Source organism: Phascolarctos cinereus, unplaced genomic scaffold, assembly GCF_003287225.1.
Source record: "Phascolarctos cinereus isolate Bilbo 61053 unplaced genomic scaffold, phaCin_HiC Scaffold_4;HRSCAF=312, whole genome shotgun sequence".
NCBI lineage: Eukaryota > Metazoa > Chordata > Mammalia > Diprotodontia > Phascolarctidae > Phascolarctos > Phascolarctos cinereus.
The window spans coordinates 486,741,893-486,767,094 of NW_027555847.1; the positions used below are offsets into that span (position 1 = coordinate 486,741,893).

Consider the following 25,202-nt stretch of genomic DNA (forward strand, 5'->3'; position numbering starts at 1 on the left):
ATTCACTCATTCCCTCTCACCTTCTTCCATTTCCCCTCCACTGTAAGAGCATTTTCTTTTCTGTTTTTTTTTTGCGAGATAATTTACCCCATTCTACCTCTCCCTTTCTTCTTCTCCAAATATAATCCTCTCTCATCCCTTAATTTTATTCTCCGGATATAACCCCTTAATCTTCAACTCACCCTGTGGTCATCCCTTCTATCTGCCTATCTACCTATACATACATATAATTTTTTTCCTCCAACTACCCTAATACTGACAAAGGTCTCATGAGTTATAAATATCATCTTTCCATGCAGGAATGTAAACAGTTCAACCTTAATAAGTCTCTTATGATTTCTCTTTCCTGTTTACCTCTTCATGTTCCACTTGAGTCTTATATTTGAAAGTCAATTTTCTATTTAGCTCTGGTCTTTTCATCAAGAATGCTTGAAAGTCCTCTGTTTCACTGAATGACCGTTTTTTCCCCTGCAGGATTATACTCAGTTTTGCTGGGTAGGTGATTCTTGGTTGTAATCCTATCTCCTTTGCCCTCCGGAATATTATATTCCATGCCCTGTGGTCCTTTAATGTAGAAGCTGCTAAATCTTGTGTTATCCTGATTGTGTTTCCACAGTACTTGAATTGTTTCCTTCTGGCAGCTTGTAATATTTTCTCCTTGACCTGGGAACTCTGGAATTTGGCTACAATATTCCTAGGAGTTTTCCTTTGGGGATCTCTTTCAGGAGGAGATCAGTGGATTCTTTCAATTTCTATTTTGCCCTCTGGTTCTACTATATCAGGGCAGTTTTCCTTGATAATTTCTTGAAAGATGATGTCTAGGCTCTTTTTTTGATCATGGCTTTCAGATAGTCCAATAATTTTTAAATTCTCTCTCCTGGATCTATTTTCCAGGTCAGTTGTTTTTCCAATGAGATATTTCACATTGTTTTCTAATTTTTCATTCTTTTGGATTTGTTTTACAGTGTCTTGATTTCTCATAAAGTCACTAGCCTGCAATTGCTCTTATTCTAATTTTTGAGGAAGTATTTTCTTCAGTAATCTTTTGGACTTCCTTTTCCATTTGGCCAATTTTGCTTTTTAGGGCATTCTTCTCCTCATTGGCTTTTTGGACCTCTTTTGCCATTTGGGTTAGGCTATTTTTTAAGGTGTTATTTTCTTCAGTATTTTTTTGGGTCTCCTTTAGCAAGCTGTTGACTTGTTTTTCATGATTTTCTTGCATCACTTTCATTTCTCTTTCCAGTTTTTCCTCTACTTCTCTTACTTGCTTCTCAAAATCCTTTTGAGCTCTTCCAAGGCCTGGACTGATTCATATTTTTCTTGGAGGCTTTGGATGTAGGAGCTCTGACTTTGTTGTCTTTTTCTGGTTGTATGTTTTGATCTTCTTTGTCACCAAAGAAAGATTCTGTGATCTGACTTGTTTTGCATTGTTTGCTCATGATCCGGGCCAATCACTTGAGTTTTAAACTCTTTGTTAAGGTAAGAGTATGCTTCCAGCGTTGGGAATGTACTGTCCCAAGCTTCGAGGATTTATATAGCTGTTTTCAGAGATATTTGTAGGGACCCGTAAGTTTTCAGTTCTTGTCAGGTGGTATGATAAGGGGAGAGGTGTTTACTCCTTTCCTGGCCTGTGCTGTGGTCTATTAGTGACCACAAGCACTCCTTTCTGTCCTGGAACTGCGAGGAAGGTTTCCTGTCCACAGCCACTACAAGCTCTACCGTGCCAGCGTTCCTTCTCACCCCAGGACCCCTATCCAGAACTGTGACTCAGATCCAAGCACAGGCAAAGCAAGAGATTCCTGCCTCAGCACCAGCAGAGAGATCCCTGCCATCCCCCTCTGATCAGCCACTCAATTCCCCCTCAGTCTGTGGGCTGGAAGCTCGGGACGCAGCTGCCCACTCCAGGGCCATGCTCTTGGGGAGTAGAGCTGAGACCCTGCCTTCCTCTCTCAGCACCACAGCAACTTTTCCCACTGACCTTCTAAGTTGTCTTTGGCATTCATGGATTGAAGAGTCTGGAAACCACCACAGCTGCCCACGATTCAGTCCTCTGAGACCTGCGCCAGGTTTGCTGGGGCCTGTGCACCCACGCCGTGCTGCACTCCCAGCCCAGCGGGATATACCTTTCTGATCAATCATCCAGGTTGTCTTGGGCTGGAAATTTGTTTCACTCTGTTTTTTTGTGGGTTAAGCTGCCTTAGAATTTATTTAGAGCCATTGTTATAGGTATTTGGAGGGGTTTGGAGGAGAGCTCAAGCAAGTTGCTGCTTTCACTCCCCCATCTTGGCTCCCCCCCTCCCCCTGCCATTCTTCTTCTCTATCCTTTCCCCAAAATTTAAAAAAATTTTTTAAAATTGTGAACTTCAGCAAGAAAAAGGAGAATTGGCACACATGAAACAGAACATAGAAAGTTGATTCTGTGTAAAAATGTGAATTTCCAGTTCATCTTGCTTGCTTTTTTTAAACACAAGATTTCATAAATTGTACATATTGTTTCTAAAGCTGTACTGCTTATCTATACTTCTTTCTGAGCTTTCTTCTGTTTTCTTTTGTGTATTTAAAAAATGTTATTTCCCCCCCTTTTTGTTGCATCATTATGGCTAACTCTTCCCTTCCTTATTCCCCTCACCTCCAATTAAAAAACAAGAGAAAAAAATAAAACAATAAGCCTGGTGAAGAACAATGAATTCACGTTGTGAAGGGTCATGTCCAGAAATGATTCTCTCTGCATATTATATTTGTTACCTCTCTCTCAGAAAGTAGTTGACATTCTTTATCATAAGTCTGCTGGAAACATGGTTGATCATTGCTGTAGGCAGTTAGGTGGTGAAGTGGATAGAGTGCTGGGCCTGGAGTCTGGCACACCTGAGTTAAAATCCTGCCACAGACATTTACTAGCTGTGTGACCCTAGGGAAGTCACTTAAACCTTTGTTTGCCTCAGTGTCCCCAATTGTAAAATGGTCATAATAACAGCATCTCCCTTGCAGGGTTGCTGTGAGGATCAAATGAGATAATGTTTGTGAAGCACTTAGCCCAGTGCCTGACTCACAGTGGGTGCCATGGAAATGCTTGTTCCTTTTTTCCTCCCTCTTTTGATCATAGTTCTTCAGTCTTTCATAGTTGTTTTCCATTATGAAGTTATCCTTGTACAAATTGTTCTAATTCTGCTCACTTCACTCTGCATTAATTTGTACTACCCAGGATTCTCTCAAATTTTCTCTTGCATAATTCCTTGTGGTGCAGTAATATTCTATTACATTCATATAACACAGTTTATTCAGCTGTTCCCCAGTTGTCTAAGAGGCAATCTAAGGCATCTCTATTGAGACTAATTTTTTTTTTTACTTCCTTATAGTCTTCCTTAATCATCTGGAAGTTTATTTTGCTTGTAACTATTCTCTCCCACATATTATCTTTCTTCTTAATTCCCCATTTCTCCCTCCTTTCTATCCCTGCTTATTTTTCTGTTAAGTTTGATTTTTTTTCTACATCAAACTGTATATGTGTGTATTTGTGTTCAACCTTCCTTTATAAACACTTTCAGATAAAGGTTCATCTGATGCCAGTTCCTCCCACAACTTCCTTTGTATTTATATATATTTTTTACATTCTCCAATTATGATAAATTGCAAATTCCATCTCTGATTTCCTTCTCTCTAAACTCATGTATTTCTTTTCCTTTTATCTTTCTTTTTACCCCTCTCTTAAAACCCTTAGAACAGAACCAATCCATTCTCAGATCCTATATTTTTCTTATTGAACTCTCTCAATAACCTTTGAAAATGTTAAAATTCTGGAGGGACAGTTATTTCTTCTCCCTTATTAGAATATTAGCTCTATATAGTCATACAGCACCTTCCAGTTATTCAGATGACTGTCTTTTAGGTTTCTCTGGGATTTCGTGTTTGTGTTTTAAATCCCTACACAGCTGTGGTCTTTTCTTTAGAAATCCTTGAAAGTCCCTTCTATTTGAGGTCCATTTTTTTTTATCTATAGAGTTATACTCAGGTTTGCAAGATAAGTTATTCTTGATAGTAATCCTTCATCTTTTGCCTTTTCAATATTGAATTCAAAGATCTCTTATGTTTTTTAGTAGATGATGCAAGATTTTATATCATCCGGAATGTAGTTCTTTCATACTTGAACTGCATCTTTTTGAATTTTTGCTGTCTTTTTCTTTGAGGTTGAAACGCTGGATTTTGATTATCACTTTCTAGGATTTTTTTGGTGGGAGGGTTCCTTTCAGGAGGCAAATGGTAGAAATTTTGAAACTTTTGGAAACTTTTGTCCACTGGTTCCGATAGACCTATAATGTTTTCATTTCTGATCTCTAGAAATATAGTACCCAGGCTTTTTTTTTAATTATGGTTTTCAGGAAGCCTAATGATTCTTAAATTATCTTTCCTTGATTCCTTAAGTTATCCTTTCCAGGTCAGTTGTTTTTGATATCAGCTATAGCTTAAATTTTCTTCCATTTTTTTCCCCAATCTTTTTGTTCTATTAATTCTTGCTCTCTCATGGGGTAATTGATTTCTTTTTCATCTCTGAGTTTTCAGAGAGTCTTTTATTTGGGTAAGATTTGCCACTTTCTTTCTAAGCTTTTTATGATCCTTCTAATTCTTCCTTTTGTCACTTGCCTCTCTTAATTTTTTCTTTAAAAATGCTTTTATTTCTTCTGTTCATGTAATCTTTGTAGAAAATCCACTTTTTTCTTGAGTCTCTGGTTGTAGTGGTTATGGAATTTGAATTGCGATAATTTTTTTGTACTGGTGGGTGGTTTTTTGTTTTTAATTTACTTATCTCTCTAACTTTATTATTCCCCAACTTTGTACTAGGGCCGAGCTTTACTTTCTGCTTTGCTTTTCTGTGAAGTGTTATTGTCTTGGGTCCCTTGGATTTTTACATAGACCTTTACCTCCTTAGGTTAGGCCTGCCTAGATCTTCAGGACTCTCCCATGTTAGGGACCTTAAACTTGTCCTGGTTTGAGCACTGTGGCATTGTGTTGTTTGTCACTTCAGTGGACACTGATGTCTACCTCTCCAAGGTCTCCCAGATGGCTTTCTCAGTGAAGCCCTTACTCTTGGGGTTTCCAAACACAGAACTTTGCAGGCTGTTTGTGTCTCTGGCAGTCTTTGGTTGTCTGGAAGGCTACCGCTGTGCTGAAGTCTAAGGGGAACTTCATTATTGCCTTTGGGCTTCTGATTGACCTCTTGTGTAGTTCCAGGGTGTAGTTGCTTCTTGAATTTCTTGATCATTATTCAGTCCAGTGAGAACTTCAGTGTTTGGCTACAGTAGATACATGGGAGTAGGGCAGGCTGCCTCTTTCAGGTAGTCCTCTTAGCTGGAAGCTCTGTCCAGATTTTTTTCTCTCTTTCTTCCTCCTCCCTTTGTGTTCACTGGTTAGAATAGAGAACTGAAATAATTAAAATTTTAAAAATTGTATATATTGGATGCAACTTTAATTTCTTGTCAATTTAAAAACCTGACTGAATAAGAAATATAAAATTTATTTTAAAAAACTCAAAATGCTATATTAAGTTGCTTTTTATTTATTTGACTCACTGTTTCTTTTAATCCCTTATGAGTCAGTGACCCTTCAATCTCCCTGTTCCAAAGTTGAGAAAAATCATATATGTGTTTGTATACATGTATATGCTTATGTATGTGTAAACATATATTGTATATTACTCCCCAGAGTCAGAATGCTTTGATCTTGTCAAATATGCTAAGTAGAGGTCTTTTAGAATTTTTTTGTTCTGTTTCTATTTGGGAGGTAGCAGAGTATTAAAATATCTTTAAAAATATAATTTACTAAAAAGTAAAACTTTTGAGTTAACATATAAATTATGTCTCTGACAATTGTTACAAAAGGATATAGTCTTTTTTAGAAGGCTTTAAGTACTTGAAATAATGACTTTTGGTAGAATATTTTCCTAAGTTTGTAGTAACTGTTATAGTCTGTATTTTGTTTTGGGGTGGTCCTGTGATTTCATCTGTATGGAGAATTGATGTGGAAATTTCCTTCATTGGTTAAAGTGCGTTGCTCAGGATCGCTTGGCTACTGTGCTTCAGAGGCAGGACAAGAACCCAAGTCATACTAATAAATAGCCACAGAGTATTTATTAAGTACCTTCTGTATGCCAGACACTGGGGATAGAAAGACAAATGAAACAGCCCCTGCACCTGTGGAACTTATTCTATTGAGGGAGATTATGTAATTGGTGAGGGTGGGGGATGGGGTGGAGAGGGAAGGCACCAACTACTGGGGGCTTCCGGAAAAGCCTCATGTAGGAGATGACATTTGAGCTCAGCTTTGAAGGAAATTGTTGATTTCTAGAGGTGGAAGTAAGGAGAGAGTATTTTCCAGACAGTGCTTGCAAAAGGACAGAGATGATATGTGGCCATTGTGTAGCAGTCAGAAAGACCAGTGTGACAGGACCACAGAGTCTGAGTGGAAGTATTTTTTAAAAAGACTGGAAAGACATGTGAAAGCAAGCTTATAAAGGGCTTTAAATACCAAATAGAAGAGTTTACATTTGATCTGAGAGGCAATAGAGAGCTATTGGAGTTGATTGATAAAGGAGTGATGTGGTCCAGCTTATATTTGTAGGAGTATAATTTTGGTACCTGTATGGAGGATGGATTAGAAAGGTGAAAGAACAATTAGGAGGCTATTGCAACCATCAAGGCCATGTGAGTGGACAGAAGGGATTGGAATGTGAGAGATGTGGAAATAGAAAAACAGGACCAGGCAACTGAATAGATATGTGGAATGAGAGGAAGTGAGCAGCCACCAAGAATAATTCTAAGGTTGTGCACCTGGGAGCTTGGAGGGAAGGTGGTAGTGTTCTTTTATACCCCCCCATATATAGAAAATTATACAGTATAATTATATGTTATAATTATTATATATAATTATATGATATAAAATTATGTAATATTGTGTATATTATATAATTATATGATATATACACACATACATACATACCGAGAGGGAGAAAAAGAGAGTGAGTGAGTGAGTTCTGGAAGTTGTCTGCATACAAATGTTAGTTGAACTCATTGGAGCTGATGAGGTCATCTATAGAGAAAAGAGAAGAAAGGCCCAAGATAGGGTTGTGGGGTTTACTACTTTTAATCTGGTATATAGATGATGGAGCAGGGAGTTGGAGGAGTGGTCTGAAGGGTAGGAGAACCAAGAAAGAAGAGTATCATAAAAAGCCAGAGAGGAAAGAGGGTGGTCATCAGTATCAAATGCCACAGCCGAGGTTTACCTTCATTCTACTCTGCCGTGCTCCCTTTGTTGACACTATGTATGGTAAGATTTTAATTGTATGGGTATAGATGTATAGCCTTTGGAGCTAGGAAGACCTTGGTTGAAACCCTATTTCTGACGTTCCTGGTTGTGTGATTCTAACCTTTTAGTGTCCTAAGCAACACTTTAAGTTATAAAGCAGATGGCCATTTGAATTGGTAGAAGGCTTTTATTTTCCTTGAGTTACTTGCACTGTGTGAAGTAACGGGAACAATAACAACAAAAATGAAAGATACATTTATATAGAAAGAGATGTGTATATAGAAAGTTATCGTGATAAGGTAATATATTTATGGCCTTAGGCCTGAAAATTTATGTGAAATATTATAAAACCCAAAATAAGATCTCTTCTGATTAGTTTTATATTCCAAGTATATTAAAATTTTTATTCCTATTCTTTTGCTCCTTTTGTTGGTCATAATGATTTGATTACAAAAACAAAATTTGGTTCCAAGTAAAATGTTCTGATTTTGGTAATATTAAACCTTGTTTCTTTTTTTTTTTTTAAGGCAACAGATCTCCATCTTGTTGGTTGACTGACATTCTCAAAAAAGAAGACATTTCTTTCCTCATAAATAGATTTGAAGGAGCAGGTATTGTTAGTGATCATTTGTCAGGAATCTTGGCTCAACCTACCCTCTTTGATTTGCAAGGACCCTTTTCTTTAAGAGCTGTTGTGCAGTGGATGGATATGCTTTTAGCAGCTTTGGAGTGTTATAATACATTTATTGAAGAGAGAGCTGTCAAAGCACAAGAAATATTAGGTAGGTAAAATTTGTGCTGTAATTTTCGATTTTTACTCTGGGAAATTTTTTGCTCCATTTTAGTCCTACTGCAGAGGCTTAGACAACATGGACTTAGAAAACACAGAATAAGAATTCCAAAGAATTCTAGCAGAGTAGTGCCTCTGGCTTGTGCTGCCAACCTGGAAGCTTCAGGTAAAGGCTTGTCAGTGAACTGGACACATGTCTAAGATAGCTAAGTTTGGGAAAGCATCTTGTGAGAGGGTTGGACACCTGGTGGTCAGTTTTTTGGCCGTGTTAACTCAAAAAAAAAATCTTCTAAGGCAAAAAGGTTTTGGATCTAATTGGTACTGAGTTCCCATACCAGTGAAATCACAGATCCTTAAAGAAATTAGTAGGGTATTAGGAATTAGAGGGATTTATGAGTAGTGTGCTGGTTTAACTTTCTGATGTTATGTTTTCAAAGTTTTAATTTGTATAACATTAAAGCATGTATTGGGGCCCTTTAATTTTTTTCCTGTTTTCTGTAGTTTTATGTTTTAATTTGCTTGCAGCTTCAAATGTCTTATGCTTTTCAAAAATGATAGGGTTAATTTTGGTAGAATTGTGGTCTCTGTGTGTGGCCACTGTTCATTCATTGTCCATGGTCTGAAAATATATACAGTACGGAACATCCTGGTGTCTAGGTGAATCAAAGAATTTGACATATTGATGCCTAGGTGAATCGTTCAAACAGTACTGGAAGAAAGGGGAAAAGAGACAGGTTGTTTATTTTGAATGATCTCATTTATTTTTGAACGAAATGGACTTTCTATGGAGTAGGAATGTAGAAGGCAGTAAAGTGGAATTGAATGGAGTTTTATCCCGAAGGTCTTTTTTTTTCTCCCTTCTCTTTCCTCCTACACAATCTATTTTGACCCCTTTTCTTTGTCTTCTTTTTCTATACATATAACAAGGAACACATGGCTGAGAGAGAAGTAGATTAAAGGGTCCTTCTAAAATCTGGCTTGTGAGAACTGGTAGGATAAAATGGTCTTTAGGGTCTTTTATTTACAATTATCCAGAGACCAAAATGTTGAAGAATCACTGTTGTCTCAGGTTGAAAGGGTACCCCATTTGAAAGATAGTAACTTCATTTAGGCAGAGGACTTCATGTTTATAAAATTAAGAATCATTAGGCTTTCTGAGCACTTTGCATTTAAAATTCTTCAATGACTTCTTAATGTACCTTTTTTGTTTGTTTGTTTGTTTTGGTTAGTCAGTGGGGTTAAGTGACTTGCCCAGGTCACACAGCCAGTAAGTGTCAAGTGTCTGAGGCCAGATTTGAATTCACGTTCTCCTGACTTCAGGGCTAGTGCTCTATCCACTGCGTTAATGTACCTTTCTTGCTCTTACTAGTATGTTATGTTGTCACTTAACTAGCAGGAGGTATTTGCATTTTCATTTTTAAAAAGAAATTTAATAGTCTGAAGTCCAAAGCTAGAAAATTGCTTTGTCTTTATGGTACTTTTAAATACATATTTTTAGTTCTTCATGAAACTTATAATTTACATTTTTACTGTAGAATCAGAAATTGAATACTGTTTGGAGGATAAGTGAAAGCTTTACATTTCCAGCTTTTATTGGGCCATTACAGAAGCATAGAATTTTAGAAGTGAAAGGAATCTCAACAGCCATCTGGTTTCTCCTCGTGTCTCCTAAAAAAATCTCCACTACAACACGTAGGAGTGATTGCCCATCTTCTGCTTAAAGACAGCCCCTTACCCCCACATCCCATACCCAGTGAAGGGAAACCTGAGGCAGCTCATTCCACTGATGGATAGCTCTCATTGTTAGGAAGTTTTTTCTGACCACTGACCTAAATTGTTCTCTTTGCAACTTCTGCACCTTGCTTCTGGCAACTTTCTTTGAAGCCAAGTAGAACAAATCTAATCATACTTCCACGTGACAATCTTTCATGTAATTAAAGATCGCTGAAATATGTCCCCTTCCTTTTCCCTGTCCCCTTCCTTATACCCCTACTCCCTCCTCTCTTCATCAGGCTAAACATCCCTAGTTCCTTCAACTGATACTTGTATGGCATGAATTCAAAACCCTTTCATCATCCTGGTTATCCTTGGGACACTCACCAACTTAGCAGTGTCTTAAATTGTGACAGCCCTTCTAATTTAGTACTCATTTTATTGTACCTTTCTGTGAAGGCTCTTTTGGTTTTAGAATAAAGTGCTTGTACTTGTTTTAAACTAGAGAATTGTGTAATAATTGTCTATCTTATGTAATTATTTCTAGGTACAAAAGCAAAGTCTTCGTTTTTGAAAGCTGTGGGCTTTTTCTTGAAAAATATTGCTCTTCATGATATTAGAGCAGCAGAAAAATGCTTTGGCACTGGCATGAAAGGCAATGTGTTCAGCCCACAAGAAAGAGAAGAATATAATTACAGCAAATGTACAATTGTGGTCAGAATTATGGAATTTTCCTCAATGCTTCTAAATACTTGTCAGGATGTCTGGAAGGTAGGAACTTCAAAAAGCAATCTGTTTAATCAATAACCTCTATAATAGTCATTTTATTTATCATGCTTGTTGTGTAGTATATTCCAGGTTTAAGATTATTAAACATATTGGTTTAAAAAAAAGCTAAAGTAATTAACCAAACAATAAAGAAAATTGTAGGATATTGCAGGAGGCGAGGATCAAGCTGCTAGGAATTGGTCAAAAGTAATATTGCAGGAGGATATCTCATGCTATGGTTTTGATCATTGCTAGTTTTGTGAAAACCAGAATTCTGCACATAAACTAAAAAGTAGAGAGATGTTTAAAAGACAAATACTGGGATTTATACATTCAAAAGGTTATCATTCAAAGTAGTCAGCTTAGGAGGCCATGCCTTTATTCCAGTAATGCTGCCATTGCCCAAACTATTTTTGGAACTCATCTTTTGGAATTGCCTTCAGGGCTATAAGAAAAAAGCAGTGGTGAAAGGGGATTAGCTGTTGTAACAGAGCAAACTCAGTTGTATCACCGAATGATTGAGGTGGATGTAGTAGATGAACACAATTTGGATCACTTTTAATAGTCCTTTGGATTTTTTTTTCATTTCTATTAAATAATTGTGCTTAAAGTGATATTTACAAATTACCTATTAAATACAGATTTTTATTTAGTATTTCTTGGGTTGCCTTTTAGCATCTAATCATTAGCTGAAAGGAAAAATAAAATGAATAAAATGAAGCTTGCATATTATATACATTTCTTGGAGTAAAAAGAAACCTAATGTCTCAGAATATTTAGTTTTCTCTCATCATTCTATCCTTTGTTATATTTTATGATCCAGTGATCTTAGAAAGACCCTTAGCCCAGTTTTGCAAATATGAAGTTAATGAGGTTATGGTATTATAGAAGGATATTAATAACTGTTGACTGAAACAGCTTATTGATTTGAATCATTTTTACAGCTCCTTGAGAAGGATTTACTTAACACTTACTTTATGGAACTCTTAGTCAAAACATTGTGTGATCCATCAAGTATTGGCTTTAACATAGCTGATGTACAAGTAATGAATAATCTTCCCAATGTCTGTGTGAACCTTATGAAAGCCTTAAAAAAATCTCCATATAAGGAATCTCTAGAAATCAACATAAAGAAAAGAATAACTCCACAAAGGTAGGCATTTAAATTAAAAATCGTAACTTTGTTAATGCAACCTTGCAGTAAAAATTATTTAATGATACTGACCAGAGATGAGGAGGAGTGTCATTTTCAATGTTTTTTTCTCAAATGAGTTATTTGAACACTAGGATAAATTATTTCCTACTTTTTACCATGCGTCTTCAGCCTGGATGTTTCACCAGTACATTCAACTAAAAAGGTCAAAACCAAATTCATTGTCCTCCTAAAACCTGTTCTTTCTGAGTTAGATATTTCTGTTCAAGGTACAGTTCATGGTGCAGTTTGGCTTAAAACTTCTGTTATCATCTTAGATTTTTCTTTCTCCCTTTTCTCCCATAGCTAATGAAAAGGTAAATCTTGTCAGTTCTTCCTCTGCTCAGATTATTTTTATATTGACCTCATTCCATTTCCCTGCTTATTTGGTCTTTTATTACCTTTCTATTATACTAGTAGTCTCCAAATTTTTTTGAGTAAAAAAATTTTGAGAACACATCCTCAATGTGTGTAATTACTTATTTATAAATTACATATATGTACAACTGTACTAATAATTGTGTATATTATGAAGCTTACACAAAAAATAGGAATTTGAAAGAAAAGGATAAAAATGAGATAATTTTTAATCCTTAGAATCAATAGGGAACCATCATAATGTTTTGTATAGAGGAGAGACCTGATTAGGCCTCCATTTTAGGAAAATCGTGTTGGTAGTTGTGTAAAGAGGAGAGAGACTTTGAGACAAGGATACCAGTTAGTAGCTTGTTGGATGAGGGTCTTATGTAGCATCATGGTTGTAGAATAAGAAGTTCAAGTAGAAGGAAGGAGACAGATAAAATAGGTGTTGTGGAGGTAGAAATGAATGAAAGGATTTGGCAACTGATTGGATAGGTAGTGTGGAGAGTGAGATGTTGAAGATGGCACTGCAGTTGTGAACTTGGCTTACCGGAAGGAGATTGGTGCCCTTTGCAGTGATAACAGAAGTTTGGAAGACAAATGGGAGTGGGTGAAGATAATTTAATGAATTCTGTGATGTAGATTACAACTTTTCCTTCTTTTTAACTTATTCTGGCCCTCCAAGAACAAAAAACAGGGGAGGCAGGACTATTACCCACCAGTCCTGTCCTCTGAAGGGAACTGCATAAACCAGAAGTTGTTTGGGAGATAGGGGATGGATAGGCTGTAGGGATGGTAGAGTTTTCTCAGTAATATGTTACTGCTAATGCTATGGGCACGAGAGGTAGTGGTTGGACTATATGTATCTTTAGAGAATTTTGCCTGGCTTAGCAAGGTAAAGGTTGGGAGATTGCACAGTAGAGGAATGGGGCAGAGTTGAGGGAGCCTGTGGGAATAAGGATAGGTTTTGATTGTGTTGGAGACAAGTCCTATAGTTAGCTGTTTGGAGAAGCTGGGTTGCACCCCACGGCCATAGCCTTGAGTTGGCTGGTTACTTATCCCATGAAGTTAAGCCTCTGCCCTCTCTTTGGAGAACATTGGCTTAAACTGTTGCAATTTAGAGTGTCTCCCTCTAGTCACTGCTTATTTCCAGGGGAGCATATGTGCCAATGCCACATTATTCTTCCTAAAAAATGTACTTTTTATCACATAAACTCTGCTCACTCAAAATGGCTTTCTCATCAAATAAAAAATTACAGTATTTTTCCTAGCATTCAGGACCTTCCATGATTTGCTACTATTGTACAGTCAATTCTGCTATAACTGACTTATGGGTTTCTCAAAAAAGTACCAGCTGTGTACAATTGAGCAATAAAAAACAGAGGTTTGTGGGGAGAATGGAGATGGGACACAGTGCTCAGTAGCTTCATCAATGACATGTTAAAAAAAAGATAGGAACGTAATAAAAATGGTAGCTCAGTTTTATGCGTATTAAATGGTGAAGAAATAAGTTAATACAGCCATAAGTAGTGGCAGTGAAGTGTCTCCAGCTGCTACTCTGCCTAAGGCCAGTTTCCTGTGGGCCTAGACTTATAAAATTTTGGGGAGTGGGGGAAAGATCACGAGGATGACATAATGGACCAGCCTTCTTCCACCTACAGCTCCTATTTCACCAGAAGTTATAAAATAAATATGGCCCTTTATCTTAACAAGGACCTGAAGTTCTTGTGGATTTCTTGCCATCAGAATAATGGCAGCTTTTGAATTATTATGAAGTGTAATTTATCCATTGAGTTGGAACAAATTCATGTTTTCAAAACAAGTATTATAGTAGAACTGATGTTACCTTTATGATTTTATTTCCCACTACTTCCTTTCATACAACATGCATTCCAGCAAAACTGAACCACTTATATACTCTCATATCTTCTGCTCCAAGTTCCAATTCTTAGCCAGTCTTCAAAGGCTCCTTTCATATATTAATGCTTTTCAGAAGCCTATCCTGATTTCTGCCTCCATTTCCCCAGCTCAAAGTAATTTTTATTTCCTATAAACCTCCAAGACACTTTGTATCTTTTCCCACCAAAATTGGATCCCTTTCCCCCTCCCCCTTCCTCCTCTCTTCTTGTTCCTTTATAAACACAATGCTTTGTCTCTTCAGTTATTTTTAATCTATATCAAGGCAGCTTTATTCCCACCAACTCTCTTTCCTTCACCTTCAAATCACCACTCTTTGCTTCCTGTTACCTTTTTTCCCTGGAGTTTTGCTTAACTTTTTCTTTCTTCCTCTTATCTAGTTATTTCATTCTTCTGTTCTTTTTTTTCTCTGTTACTCCTCCTTCCTCTCTACTCCCCTTCAACTTGTTTTGTTCTTAATTTTAAAAAATTTCATTTTTCCCTCCTTTTTTCTAAAAAGAGATTTCATTCCTTTGTTCTCTTCATTATTTATCTTCCCCTTCTCTCTATTCTAGACTTTCATTCTTTGGTCCTTATACTTAGTTTTTTTTAGTGTCTATATTCCTCATGATATTAAAGCATGAAAGGTACCTTATTTTGGGTCTGGTTACCTCATAGCAGTTCTTGTTTTATTAACTTTCAGAGGTCGCTCTTGACCCCCTTTTTCTATTGTACCTCACTCTTGAAAATATGAATTCCTAATGGTTATAGAGAGGATATTCCCCCATGGTAGGAATTTTCCTATGTCCCTGATTGTTTAGTTCATTATTAACCTTTGGCCTTTGCTATGGTCGTTCAGTAGTAACTCTGTTGTTATTTTATTGCTGTCCTTGGTTATTATATTTCTTTACCTTTCTTGTATGTCTGTTGTTTGCAAAGCACATAATCTGTTGAGGTCTGATTTTCTTTCTAGGAATGCTTCAAATGTTTTTTTTATTGAATGTCCATCCATTTCATTAACGGTTAGGCTTAGGATTGCAGGGTATGTCACCTTGGGTTGCAACTTGAACACATTGCTCCTTGCTTTTCAGAACACATTATTCCATTCCTCTTTGCAGTTCCTAGTGAGTGTATAATAGTCTTGTGTTAATTGACTTTTCTTTATATTTGATGACCTCTTTTCCTCGCTGCTTGGAAAATTTATTGTCATTATTGGAATTATAAAATTTAAAGACTGTGTGTCTTGTAATTTGCAAGACAGCATTGTTTTTCCTAAAGATTTTTGGGGTCTTTTGATAGATATTTGTTTTCTGTTTTAGACATCGTGGGCAGTTTTCTTGTATTGTTTCTTGCATTATAGCATTTGGGTTTTTTGACTTGTCATGTTTTCCTGAGAGATCTGTAATTCTTAGGTTGTCTCTCTGCATCTTGTCTTTGGGATCAATATGTTTTTCTTGTAAGGTGATCATTTCTTCTTTTAACATTTGTACTTTTCACTCTTCCCCTTTAAGATTGTTCCCTTCTGTATGTTTGCATTTGCAACAGTTGTCCCTTCTTTTGTTTCTTTAGTGAGTAGATTCAAGGTATTCTGTTCTGACAATTATTTCTGTTGTGTAGGCCATAAATTCTAATATTGCAATTCTTATCTCTAGTCTAAGACATTCAGGAACATCCTGCTATGGTTCCATGCTCTCTTGGGATTCCAAAGGTGTCAATTCGTTTCCCTTGTCTTGCAACATTTACTCACAGATATTTGTCCTCTTTTAGCTTATCTTGAGACCATCTGTTCCATTCTCTTATTAATATCTTCACCATTGGTTTATCTCCTTTTGCTCAAGGTCTTTGCCTGAGTTTTTTTTTTTTATCAAGATCTTTGATAATTTCACTCTTCTCCCCCTCTGGCACCCTTTTGCTCACTTTAAAACTCCTTCCTTTTTGATTGTGATTTCCCAGCCACCTCCCAGCTGTGTGATTTCACATTTCTCCAGCCTCAGTCTCTGCCCCAAATGATTTCTGTAAGGATTGTATTAGCCCTAGCTGGATCCTGCATTCTTTCCTTTATATGGAATGGAGCTTTACACAGTCCTGTGTACACAGGTGTCCTTCCTCAAGGCTCTCTTTTCCTCAGTTTTTTGACTGAACTCCTGTGTAGTAGAGCTTCACTGCCGTCCCAGCCTAGCAAGCTTCTGGCTTTTGGTTTTCCAAGGACCATGAAGGGTAGGGTAGGAAGGGGTGCTGAGTTAGGGTTAGGAAATTAACATTCTCTGCTGTTAGCTCATCAGGGCTTTTGGTATCTTAGGCTGTATAATTCCTATTTTGGAGAGGTCATGTGATGTGAATCAGAGAAAATATCTAGTCCTCCACCTAAGCCATGTGTATTTTTTACTATTTTTTAATGTGTCTTATGACTCTTATTAGATCATGTAATTATTGAAGATAAGTCTGAAGACTTACATGTAGTATTCAGTCTGTTGAATTAATGAATGTTAACTAATAAAATTTGCTTATGAATTCAGAGCCCACATTGAAAGCCTAGAACTAATCATAGATAATAAGATACATGTCAAAACTTTAGCTATGTCTGATTTAGCCAAGCTGTCTCAGAAGCATTAGGATCATGCTGTACTACCCATGATCTGATTCCAGTACTAGTAGAAAGGTACCAAGTAACCAATAGTTACACTTTTAAATGAATTCATATAGCAGTTTTTCTGTGTTGATAGAATTTATTGAGATCAAACTAATTTTGTTTTGTTTTCCTTTTCTCTTACCTGGCCAGCATTGAAGTCATTTGTGCTGTTGATTTATACAATCCAGATGCTCGATTTGATAGAGCTAATCTGGTTTCTATCCTGTCAGCATGTAAACAGCTCCATAAAGCAGGTCTTTTGCATTCTACAGCAGAGTCTCAGGTAAACATTTTCATGGAAAGTAAATTATTTATATGTCTTTTACCCTGAATATATTGAGTTCTTGTGTTCATTTGTACTATTTGTCAAGAACCTTTAATATGCAGAGAACTCTGTATATTTTGAGTTGCAAAAATATTTAAGGTATTGTCATTTTATCATGTTAGTGACACAGGTATACGCTCCCAAACAGATAACTTGAATTTATTTTAAAATGAAAGTAAAGTTTAAAAGAAACTTGAATTTTTGCAAATGGTTTTCTCTGAAATTATTTGTGTTAAATCACCAGTTGACTTCTATAGATTTTCTTTATAATATTCTGTGTTCACCTACAGAATTAGGAAGTTAGTAATAAATAATTTTAAAAAAAGATCTATAATAGTGTGTGTAGAATTAGCCAATGTGGGCTAAATTGACCCTAGAAAATATAACTGTTTACATTACCAAGTCCAACATCTTGCAGAGTAAAAAAACATTTATTCATGAAGAACAAGATATATATCCTTTAAAAATTTATTATTAGACTATCATCAACAAATAATATTTCCACGTGTAAGGAAGATCATAAATGGAGGGGTATATATCAAACCTTGAGTATTTTAAATATATAAAGTTTAATGTGGTTTTAACCATTAAATGTCTTGCTTGCCTGTGTGTCCTGAACTTAATTTTACTCTCATTTATATTTTTTAAATGTTTCATTGACATTCTTTTCATTTTGTATAATTATCACTACCTACCCTTTGCGTCCTCCCTTGTAATAAGTACAGTCGAGTAAAAAAAATGTTATATTAATTGTATCTGAAAATGTATGCTCATTCTATACCTACACATCTATACATCTATAGTTCACCTCTCTACTTAGAAGTGTCAGACATGTTTAGTTACCATTTTTCTGGAGTCATGGTTAGTTACAGCATTGATTAATGTTCTTAAGTCTTTTAAATCTGTTTTCCTTTATAGTGCTGTCATCATCATATAAATATAGCTCCTGATTTTACTCATTTCACTCTGGATCAGTTCATACAAGTCTTCCCAGGGTTCTCATATCCTGTCCCCTTCATAATTTCTTGTAGCACAATAATCCATTGCATTCCTGTACCATAAGAATGTTATAACCATTACACTTAGACCATAGTTGGTTCAACCATTTTCTACTTAATGAGAAAACTTGATTTCCAGTTTTTTTGCCAAAACAGAAAACTATTATGATATTTTTGTACATATGAGACCTTTTTAAATTTCTTTGATCTCCTTGAGGTGTATACTCTTATAATGGTATCTCTGGGTCAAAGGATATATGCACAGTTATATTGACTTTTGGTATAGTTTCAAATTGCTTTCTAGAACATTTGGACCAATTCAAAGCTGCACCAACAGTGTGTTAGTGTGCTTGTCCTCCCATAGCCTTCCCAGCAATTATCAATTTCTTTTTCTCTCATCTTTGCCAGTCTGGTGGATGTAAGATTGAACATCAGTGTGTTTAATTTGCCTTTTTCTTATTGGTGATTTGGGGTACTTTTTCATACAAGTTTATCGATAACTTAGATTTTTCCCTTGAGAACTGTTTGTTATTATCCCTTATCAATTTATATGTTGAAACCTAAAACAAAATACTTTTTTATGGACTTTATTTAGGAAAAGTTTTATAGCTGTAATATTGCCTAATATTTTATTATTGAATATCTCTTTATTTTAGGCTACAAATCTGCCCCATCCAATTGGCTCTAAGCTCCTGTCTGTTGTTTATAAAGGCATTGCCCCTGGAGATGAAAGGACTGCCCTTCCCTCATTAGAAACCAGTAGTAAACGATTGGCAAGTGGACTTCTGGAGTTGGCTTTTGCTTTTGGAGGATTGGTAGGAGAAAAAAAAGTTGTGATGCAGTGTGTCAGTTATAGAAATATGTAACCTCACATTTTCCTTCTGTTTGTAGAATTTAGCACTTCATTTAGTAGTTGGTGCTAAATGACTACTGTAGGAATGAATATCCCTAATCCTTCAGAAAATGGTTGTCTTTGATATGAGGCTGGGAACTTAAATCTTACTCTGGTTTATTTCAGAAGATCTCAAAACACCAGAGAAATGTTGTATTTGTTGTGAGTTCTGTGACTACTTCTTACAAAGATAGTCCTAAATTACTTAATTTAGGTCAAGTGTTTGCTTTCCCAGTCCTGTGTAATATGATATATGTTCTGTTCTTCATGCTCTTGTCTCCTTGCCAAAACCTGTGCTATCCAACTTCAAGTAGTGTTTAGGGTTGCCAGAGTAGAGATACAGATTTTCATGAAAAAATTTTAGAACATGGAAGAGAAAATAAGCATTTTGCCTTTTTTGTTGTTTTCTGTTAGTAAAATTGGAAATTTTTTGGTAAAGAAAAATATCTCAAGTACTTTTTTTCTTTTCCTGTCACGTCTAAAATGTCTTTACAGGAACATGAAATTTCATTGTTCATAACTTTATTTGTTCCATAATTTATCATGCTTGGTATATTAAATTTAAAAGTATCTTATTAAAATAAAACCAAATTTACCTTTAAACATCATTATTTTTTAAACTTTGTAACTTTTACTTAATTTTGTTATTAAAATAGTAATTTCAAATTTACCTTTAAACATTCCCTTTTTTTGATGCAACTGAGTCTACAAGCTTATCAACTTAAAGGAATAAAGGTCTGTTAATTATTACCAGTTTACGAGTAGACTAAAAACTTTTTAAAAAGAAAGAATAAATTGTGTAATAAACAGATTTTTCTTCTCCCTCTATACTCTCTCATTAGCTCACACGGATTCAGTGAGTGTATCTGTGCAGGTGATTCACATATCTGTGTATCTACTTCTAGTTTCTCATCTAAGTTCCAGTCTCATATCACCAACTCCCTCTTTAGACATCTTTAACTGAATGTCCTGTGGACCTCTCAAACTCAGCATATCCACAACAGAACTCATTATCTTTACCCCCACACCCTCCACCCTTCCTAACTTTCCTTTTGCTATTGAGGGTACCACCATTTTACTGTTCACTGAGGCTCACAACCTTGGTGTCATCCTCACTCTCTCACTCACATTCACATCTAGTAAGTTTCCAAGTTTTGTTATTTCTTTTCTTTTCTTTTTTGTTTAAAACTAGGCAGTGGGGTGAAATGACTTGCTCAGGGTCACACAACTAGTAAGTGTCAAGTGTCTGAGGCCGGATTTGAACTCAGGTCCTGATTCTAGGGCTGGTGCTCCATCCACTGCACCACCTGGCTGCCCCCAAGTTTTGTTATTTCAACCTTCACAACATCTCATATGCATCCCTTTCCAATCACAAAGACAGTACCGTACTGCACCCCTTTACCTGTCTTAAGTCTCTTTCCACTCTGGTGTCTCTTCTGCTCAGTTGTATGTGATTTTCCTAAAGTAAAAATCTGACTGTTCACCCTCCTACTCACTATATTTCAGTCATTGTTTCCCTGTTACTTCCGGGATTAAATATAAAATCTCTTGTCACTTAAAGTTCTTCACACCTAGCCCTTTCTGCCTTTCTTTTCTCCTCATACTTTTCTCCCCTCTTTCCATCTAATATTTAGCCATACTTGCTGGCCAACTTTCTGTTTCTCAATCGTGGCACTACATCTTCCACTCTGTGCCTTTTCATTGGCTGTCTTACATGCCTGGGATGTTTTCCTTTAAGACTCAATTCAAATCCCACCTTCTGGAAAAGTTCTTCTCTAGTGGCCCCCTCCCTTCAGCTTCTAGTGCCTTCTCTTTGAGATTACCCTCTACTAATATTGTATATGTATTTTATAGTCATAGCTATTTGAATATCTCCTCCATTGGAATATATTGTGATCTTCTTGAGGGAAGGAATTTTGTTTTTGTCCTTAAGTCCCCAGCACTTATCACTATGCCTGCCACATGGTAAGCTCTTAATAAATCCTTTTTGATTGACTAAATAATTTAGTACACTTCATAGTGTTAAGCAGATAGAGAAAACACTGTTTTCAGAAAGAGTTGATAAAGAAAAAAATAATCCATAAACTTATTGAAAATAACTTTTTAAATATGGAATTTGAGTATAATTGTTTTTATTTCAGAATAATTATTTCATTTGATAGTAATTGAAAATTTTAAAAAAATTTCTACAGCTCTAATTATATTGTAATTAGATTTAATTAGATGTAATTAATTTTTTTTAGTGGAAAGAAAAGAGAAAAATGTAGTTTAGTGTTTTCTTGCGCACGAACACTAATATACAGAATATAAAAATTTTTAGTAGTAGCAGCATCCCTCCAAATGTAAAGAGACTTTTAGACTTGCTGGCCACTACATTGTGTAGCAAAATGAGCATTGAACTTAGAGCCAGGAGGCCAAGGTAAGGAGACAGTGAATTCCAGGGATGAGAGATAACTGCTTCAAACTTTTGGAGATAGGAGATGAAAGAATGTGAGGAATCTCAAGTAGGCCAGTCTGCAGCGAGGGCTGTGATATGTGAGAAGACTGGAAGGAAAGGAAGGTACCAGGCTGGGTACCTGGGACACTAAGATTAAGTGACTTGGACAGGGTCAAACAGCTTGAACTCTCGTCTTTCTGACTCTGGTCCATTTCTGTATCTGCTTTGGCATCCTGCCTCTCAGCTTTCTTGTTTTTAAAGTTATTTGTGTGTTTTTTTCCTGTATGAGTCATATTAACTAATTTAAAATGATTTTACATAAAACTCTTCCCATTGCATACTTTTTAATGGAGTAAAGGAGTATGTAGCAATATATGAAAACTTTATGAAACATTTTCTTTGGGGAAAAAACCCCTGAGAGAACATAGAGATTCCTTAACACCACCGCCCCCTCACCTAAAATTTTTCTTAAGATCTTTTCATCTCTATGCCAACATTTGGAAAGGTGAAGGGAAGGGTCTGAGGGTTAATGGGGGAAGTTGAATGAAGTGGGGCTACATGGGAATTTAAAACTCTTTCCAAACTTACATTATGCAGAATAGAAATGAAATTATATTCTTTGAGGTTCATTTCCAAAGACTTGAAATATGGCAACTCTTTTCTTTGGACAAAATGGGTCCACATTCTCTTTAGGAGTGTCATATATGTGATATTTAAGGTGACTGAATTTCAGAATTCAGGTTCTTTCATAGAGATTGGACTCAGTGTTCCTCAGTATATTTATTATAAATGAAAGTATATATCAGTGGCTGAAAGGATCCCTCTGTCATTTTTGTCTAGAATTACCAGCTAGATGATAAAATAGAAATTTTTTCAAAAGGAAAAGGTCAAGAATTATATTACCTCGAACATTTAATTTCTTTAGTACTGACTTGTTTTCTGCTTCAAAAATACCAACTATTTAAAGATATTTTTTCTAAATTATATTTTAAAATGAGGATAAATTACAACTTTTCTTACTTTTCGCAGTGTGAAGAGCTGGTGAATCTTCTGTTGAATACAGTGGTACTCTCTGTGCCACTCTCGGGAACATCCCAGAAGAATCTAATCAGCTTCTTCCATGGAGAATATTTCTATAGCCTATTCTCAGAAGTCATCAACACTGAACTACTCAAAAATCTTGATACTGCTATATTACAGCTTATGAAATCATCTGTGGATAATGCCAAAATGGTATTGAATCATTTTCTTTGAATAATTATATATAGAAATTTTCACAAATTACCCAGAATATCTTGTCATTAAAAAAAAAAGCACTAGTGGAGGTTGAAACCTCTTTTTGGTAATTTCTAGGTCTCATCCGTTTTTTGACTCCCTAATTCTTCATGGTGCTTCGTTTTCTAGAATATTTAGTTTATGCCAGGTTTTTGGTATCATGCACTGCCCTGAGCAGGCTAATTATTGGGGCAAGATTAATATTTTAGTTAAAAAAAAATGAACTTTTTAAAAAAATGAAAATGTACACTATTTCTGTTTGTGTATTTACCTTACCTACCCTATTAAGGTAGAGTAGATCAATTCCCTAAAATTTGTGTCTTCTTTTCTAAGCATAGCAGTAACATTACCTGTTAGTGTCTGTTGCAGAAGATTGTTTTCTGACTGTCATTAGTAGTAACTTCTTTATCAACCTAGAATATATTTGACTGTAAGTAGCCATGGCATAAAAAAAAATTTTTTTGGCTTATGCAAAATTAAACAATTTTGGGGCATTTTTTGTCAGTCTCAGGAGACAAAAATACTCCATAAAAATGATGATGTGTTAAAAGATGTCACTCAGTGAGTGTAAAAGAAAACTTTTCATTTCAGGTGGGTGCCATTTTGAATGGTATGTTAGATGAGAGCTTCCGGGATCGAGCTGTACGGAAGCAACAAGGAATGAAATTAGTGGCAACAATTCTTCAAAACTGGAAGAAACTTGATACATGGTGGGCGAAAGATTCTGCTCCAGAAAGCAAAATGGCAGTTTTGACTCTGATGGCTAAAATTCTACAGGTATTTGGCAGTTATTTTTAAATTGCTCTTGTATTTACAATTGTCTCCATGTGTGTATTAAGCAGTTTCTTTCTGAGGTTTCTTAAAATGTTGGTGTAATGAAGATAGGTTATGATTAACTGCATTTTAAAATTTTGGTTTGGTAATAGCAGTATTTGTCATTTTCATTCTACCATAGGATATTCTGGATCTTGTATTTGTGGAGTGAGTTTTGCTTTTTAGAGTGCTTTCTGTTTTATCTTACTTTGTAAAATATTTTAGAAAAAATAATTAAAGCCTAAAGAATTATATTCCATTTGTGAAATTTAAAATATGGGGGAAATGTAGAGAAAGTAATAGTCTTTTGGGAAAGTATAGAAACTGTCCAAATTATTGTTGTTGATTTTTAATCCCTTCAGATAGACTCATCTGTATCTTTTAGTATAAATCATGGAGCTTTCTTGGACGTCTTCACCACATATACCAGTTTATTAGATGATCCAAAGTTGGGTCTGAATTTAAAGGCAAGTTATGTTTTTTTCTTTTACATGAATTTTTATAAGATGATGTAGAGAAAGAAAAATTCTTATGGTCTTGGAGAGAGAACTTTGGCAATCATGCAAGACATCTACTTTTCAGCTTCCCCACTTGAGTGCTTTTCAGCCTCAGTGAGGAAGATAGGGTGTATTCTGCCCCGGTATGGGGCAGCTCTGAACTGGCTCTAAAGGTGCAGGCTTGACTCCCTCCTTAATGTCATAGATCTATACAGACTAATATAATGTCTGGATGGATTAATAGAAAATATCCGGTGAGTTTATAGAATAATTATACTCTATATATGGTTGTGTGCATGTATGTTTGTATGTGTATGTGTATACATGTTTGTGTATGTGTGTATATATGTATGTTTGTATGTGTATATATGTGTGTACACACACACACACACACACAACACACACACACACACACACACACACACACACACACACACATATATTCATAGTCTCCTATGGGGTTTGCCAAGATTTTAGTGACCTAAAAGAAAGAAGGCTGAGATTGAAGCATTGATTCAGGTTTTGCCCTTGCAATAAAATTAAAGCATTATACTGAGATAATTTCATTTGAGCTCTTATTTTAGTTACTTTTAGTAAATAAGCTTTTTAATAGACTGTTGGCCTCTTTAAGTACAATCTCATGTGGCTGTTATTGCTGATGTTTCCTTAACAGGGTCAAGCTTTGATCATTCTTCCCTTCTTTACCAATCTTACTGGGGAAAGACTTGAAGACCTGAAGCTTGCTCTTGAAAAGCTTGTGGCTTCCAATTTCCCTATGACATCTCATGAGTTTGTCTACGGAACTCTGAAGTACAACAACTATGTAGACTGCACAAAAAAGGTTAAGTAATGAACGTAGTTGTATAAATCTGAAATATCGATTGTTAATCATTTATTCAGTTCCTTTCCTATTTTTAAGAACAAAAATGAGATGATTAATGCAAATGTCACAAAATAGAAAGACATTTTACTGTGATTAGAAGAATAACTGATTAATTCTAAAAGTTGGAATAATTCTGAAAGCAAGTTTCAGTATTTTAAGATGGTTTTTATTAAGTAAGATTAGTAATGGGTAGTTTTTCTGCTAAGGGTATTATTTTCAAGATATTCAAGGAACTGATTCAAATTTGTAAGAATAACAACCATTCCCCTATTGATAAATGGTCAGAGGATATGAATAGGCATTTTCTAAGGTAGAAGTCTAAGCATTGTGTAGCCATATGAAAAATATTTCAGATCACTAGTAATTAGAATAAGGCAAATTAAAGTAACTCTAAGAAACCTTACACTGCTTCGATTGGCAAAGTTGACCAAAAAAAAA

The 25,202-nt window shown here is 35.7% G+C and overlaps 1 protein-coding gene across 1 annotated transcript in view; it reads left to right on the forward strand.

The window, feature by feature from the left end:
• Nucleotides 1–25,202, forward strand: part of PRKDC (protein kinase, DNA-activated, catalytic subunit) — a 166,070-nt gene that overhangs the window by 53,472 nt on the left and 87,396 nt on the right. The window contains 9 exon segments of the mRNA XM_020992492.2: nucleotides 7,824–8,078; nucleotides 10,347–10,570; nucleotides 11,512–11,720; nucleotides 16,795–16,927; nucleotides 18,624–18,782; nucleotides 22,326–22,529; nucleotides 23,163–23,348; nucleotides 23,747–23,851; nucleotides 24,555–24,722. Coding sequence (XP_020848151.1) covers nucleotides 7,824–8,078; nucleotides 10,347–10,570; nucleotides 11,512–11,720; nucleotides 16,795–16,927; nucleotides 18,624–18,782; nucleotides 22,326–22,529; nucleotides 23,163–23,348; nucleotides 23,747–23,851; nucleotides 24,555–24,722 — 1,643 coding nt within the window.